Source organism: Palaemon carinicauda, chromosome 19 (assembly GCF_036898095.1).
Source record: "Palaemon carinicauda isolate YSFRI2023 chromosome 19, ASM3689809v2, whole genome shotgun sequence".
In the NCBI taxonomy this organism is placed as follows: Eukaryota; Metazoa; Arthropoda; class Malacostraca; order Decapoda; family Palaemonidae; genus Palaemon; species Palaemon carinicauda.
The window spans coordinates 53826373-53831372 of NC_090743.1; the positions used below are offsets into that span (position 1 = coordinate 53826373).

At 31.0% G+C, this 5000-nt stretch overlaps 1 protein-coding gene across 1 annotated transcript in view; it reads left to right on the top strand.

Moving 5' to 3' along the window:
- LOC137658643 (uncharacterized) overlaps positions 1–5000 on the top strand; it is an 18800-nt gene that overhangs the window by 11201 nt on the left and 2599 nt on the right. The window contains exon 2 of the mRNA XM_068393585.1: positions 4272–4394. Within this exon, the coding sequence (XP_068249686.1) occupies positions 4272–4394 (123 nt within the window). The remainder of the gene's footprint in view (positions 1–4271; positions 4395–5000) is intronic.

Sequence of the window (5000 nt, forward strand, 5' to 3'; positions counted from 1 at the left end):
CTCTCTCTCTCTCTCTCTCTCTCTCTCTCTCTGTTAATCAACCTCGTTCTTTAACTACTACTACTACTACTACTACTACTATATATATATATATATATATATATATATATATATATATATACATGTGTGTGTGTGTGTCTGTGTGTGTGCACATATGATATTCAGGGTCTTGTCTGGTAGACCGGCTCCATGTGTGTGGTTAGGATTATATGTACTTCATGTGATTCTCCGTGTGCACGAGAGAGAGAGAGAGAGAGAGAGAGAGAGAGAGAGAGAGAGAGAGAGAGAGAGAGGGGGGGGGGGGGGAATTGCTAAATTACAGTTGGTAAAATACCGAATACTTAACAAGCACGCGATTATAACAGTCAGCTAGGATTTTGCAACACTTGGAGTCAATATTAACGCCTTGCAGCATAACGTGGAACTTCCCTATAAGTCTTCAGTTTTCCTTCAATTTAACGTTTCCTATTCGATTGACATCCCACGGTCAATCTTATATCTCCTTTGCAAATTCAATATCTCTATTGTGAGTGCTCTTTAAAATGGATATTTTGCGATAAATTTATAAATACACACGCCAAGCAATTTTATCTCATCCATATATTTTCAAAATTCCTCCATTGTCCTTCAATAGATTAGATATTTTGTACCACTTAACTGATGGCAAGCTGCGCTCCTAAACAGTTCATGATATTTTGTACAACACAGCAAGTCCCAATCTGATAATAACAACAACATTAATACCAATAGCAATCAGAGATTTCTGACCTTGGCCTAAGGTTAATGGAAACGTCCATGGGCGAAGATCTAAATGTGGAGGAAATTTCGTCAAAATCCGTCAATTAGTTTTGACGTGATCTTTGAAATGGCGAAAAATGTGAATCCGGATCCGGATAGTCTCCAAAATTTAATTGGGTCGTCCATGACCTAAGATCTTTCTGTAGTGAAAATTTCTTCAACACCCGTCGAGTAGTTTTCACGTTATCCTGTCCACAGGCACAAAGACAAATAAATGAATAAATAAATAGACTATAACGGGCACTCGATAGAGCGCACACCTTCGCCTATATCATGTTGTACATCACAAGATCGGCTATTAAATTATGCACATTTTGGCGTTAGTTTCATGCAAATCAGATAAAAATTGGCCACGATATGGTAAAAAGACATTTTTGACATTTCCATGACGTTGACCTTGACTTTTGACACAATCTCTCACAAAATCTAATCAAATTTTATGAGATTCGGTCAAATCGTTTTGAGTTATGCGAATCATAAACACACACACAGACATACGAACAAATAAATACCCGCCGCCAATCAAAGCACAACCTTCACAACGAAGATGGCGAAGGTAGTAAATAAAACTAACTCGATTTTATAACCTCCTTGGAGGTAGTGATAATAATAATAATAATAATAATGATAATAATAATAATAATAATGGGAATTTCAAAGATAAAAACAACACTTGACACTATACACTAATATGTGAATAATGAGGATTTTATTCTTGCAATAATAATAATAATAATAATAATAATAATAATAATAATGATAATAATAATAATAATAAAAATAATAATAATAATAATAATAATAATAATAATAATAGTAATAACAACAACAACAATAACTACAACAACAACAACAACAACAACAACAACAATAATAATAATAATAATAATAATAATAACCCCTAGCCCCTAAGAATCCAAAACTAACTTTCCTAGTTCTTTTCCATAAGAAATTAAAATCATTTAGACGTCGATAGTTAGAATCCTAGAGAGACAAAGAAGAAACGCAGGAAAGCAATTCAGGTAATCGCCAGGATTAACCGAACGATTAAATAAAAGACTCGGGTGACATTGCAACAGGTAACGCCATTGACAGCAATCCCTTGGGATCTTCACTGGTGACAGACACTCACTTTCTCTTTCCTCTTTGAGAGAGAGAGAGAGAGAGAGAGAGAGAGAGAGAGAGAGAGAGAGAGAGAGAGAGAGAGGAGAAATTGCACTGAACATGTACTCAGTAGCACTAAGCAGAGATTATAACCTCTACCAATTTTCTGTCAAAGGCAAAGATCTCACTGGTGTAACAAAGAAACAATCTTTTATGGTTAAAGTTAGACTATAACATTTAATTCCGAAAGAAAGGATATATGTAACAATTTCTGAAAGAAATAATCTGTGTAACACATTTAATTCTGAAAGAAATCCTCTTTGTAGCACAATTAATTCTGAAAGAAATTATCTATGTAACACATTTAACTCTGATAGAAATTGTATATGAAACACAATTAATTCTGAAAGAAGTGATCTATGTAACACAATGAATTCTGAAAAAATTATCTAAGTAACACATTTAATACTGAAAGAAATTATATATGTAATACAATTAATTCTGAAAGGAATGATCTATGTAACATTTAAAACTGAAAAAAATTATATATGTAACACAATTAATTCTGAAAGAAATGATCTAAGTAACACATTTAATTCTGAAAGAGATTATATATGTAACATAATTAATTCTGAAATAAATGATCTATGTAACACATTTAAAACAGAAAGAAATTATATATGTAACACAATTAATTCTGAAAGAAATGATCTAAGTAACACATTTAATTCTGAAAGAAATTGTATATGTAACAATTAATTCTGAAAGAAATTATCTATGTAACACATTTAAAAGTGAAATAAATTATAAATGTAACACAATTAATTCTGAAAGAAATTATCTAAGTAACACATTTAATTCTTAAAGAAATTATATAAGTAACACAATTAATTCTGAAAGAAATGATCTATGTAACATATTCAAATCTGAAAGAAATTATCTATGTAACACATTTACATTTAAACAAAAAATCATCTGAAAGAATTGATCTGTGTAAGACACATTCGATTATGAAATAAATATTCTGTGTAACATTTGATTTTGGAAGAAATTATCTGCGTAACACAAATTTGAATTTGAAATAAAAATATATGTAAGATATTTAGATCTTTAATAATTCATGTCCATTATACATTTAACTTTGAAAGAAAATATCAATGTAACGTACATTTAAATCTGAAAGAAATTATATGAGTAACAAACATTTAAATCTGAAAGAAATTATATGAGTAACAAACATTTAAATCTGAAAGAAATTATATGAGTAACAAACATTTAAATCTGAAAGAAATTATATGAGTAACAAACATTTAAATCTGAAAGAAATTATATGAGTCACAAACATTTAAATCTGAAAGAAATTATATGAGTAACAAACATTTAAATCTGAAAGAAATTATATGAGTAACAAACATTTAAATCTGAAAGAAATTATATGAGTAACAAACATTTAAATCTGAAAGAAATTATATGAGTCACAAACATTTAATTCTTGAAGATATGATTTGTAACACATATTAATTTCTTAAAGAAATGATATATGCAACACATTCAGTACTTGTTTACAACACCACGCTCTCCATTTATTCCAAAATAATGCAATCCTGCAGTTCTCATCGTCTTGCACAGTAATCAGGTGGTTATTTAAATTCTGGGAAAGCAATAATTAGCACGTTATGTTGAGGAAGGGGGAAGGGGTTATAAAAAGAAAATAGCTTGGAACTGACATGTCAGCATAGTCAACCAAACAGAATTCGTGATGTCAGCGTACATAAACAGAAGTTTGTGATGCCAGTGTACATAAACAGAAATTCATGATGACAACGTACATTTGATATACTGTATATTCAAAATATACTTAATAAAAAATTGAGTGATTACTCAAAAGTGTCACTATTTGTAAATTGCATATTTTATGGACACTTTTGAGTAATCAATCCATTTTTAATTACGTATATTTTGAATATACGGTATATCAAATGTACGCTGGCATCACAAACTTCTGTTTATGTACGCTGGCATCACAAACTTCTGTTTATGTACGCTGGCATCACTAATTCTGTCTGGTTGACTATGTTGACATGTCAGTTCCAAGTCGGTTAGTGAGGAATACGAGCTATTTTCTTTTTATAACTCCTTCCCCCTTCCTCAACATATCTTGCTAATTATTGCTTTCCCAGAATTTAAATAACCACCTAATTACTGTGCAAGACGATGAGAACTGCAGGATTGCATTATTTTGGAATAAATGGAGAGCGTGGTGTTGTAAACAATTACAACACATTCAATTCAGAATAAAAAGATTTACGCATCGCACTTATCTCTGAAGGAAATTCCCTACAAGTCCTTGACAATCTATTTGCACACAGGAGCAGCGATAGAATGCTACAAGTTCACCTGGCCAGGCGAAACGAATGAAACGGATTGCGACGATCATAAGATGGACGCAGATGAGAAGGACATACCTTGCAACTACCCTATGGTGTTAACAGGTAAGTCTCATTGATATGTTACGATGCAGAGTGCACCTGACGCACGAGATCTGCTGTAAGATCCGCTAACGACCACAATTTTCAGCATTAGCCAAACCTGATGCTTTCATAAAATTATTCGCGAAATTACTGATAAAAGACTTCTAAAATTCAATTAGTATTCACGAATGAGCATACTGTACATGTAATTGATGATATATACAAATTTGAAAAATAATGTATTCGTCTATCTATTCAGTTTAGTTCTAGGGATAAAATTGCAAGACTTTACATTTCATTCATGTATTCATTTAGTCAAGTTCTATCTGTAAATTTACAAGGCTAGTATATATAATGTATGTTGAATTTATTTCTAAAAGCGATATGATCTAGTCTTATACTAATAAATTGACGTTTTTCTATATGTTAATTCAACAGTCGTTTTTTTCCTGTAGAATATAGGTACTCCTTTATCAAACTTATATACCTATTTTAACTATACATGGATTGTGGATGGATATTTTTAACAAAACGTTTTACTCTATCTATAAGTAAAACAAATAAAAAAAAGGTGCCTGGAGAGAATCTTTTAAGAAACATCATACCCATATATATATATATATATAT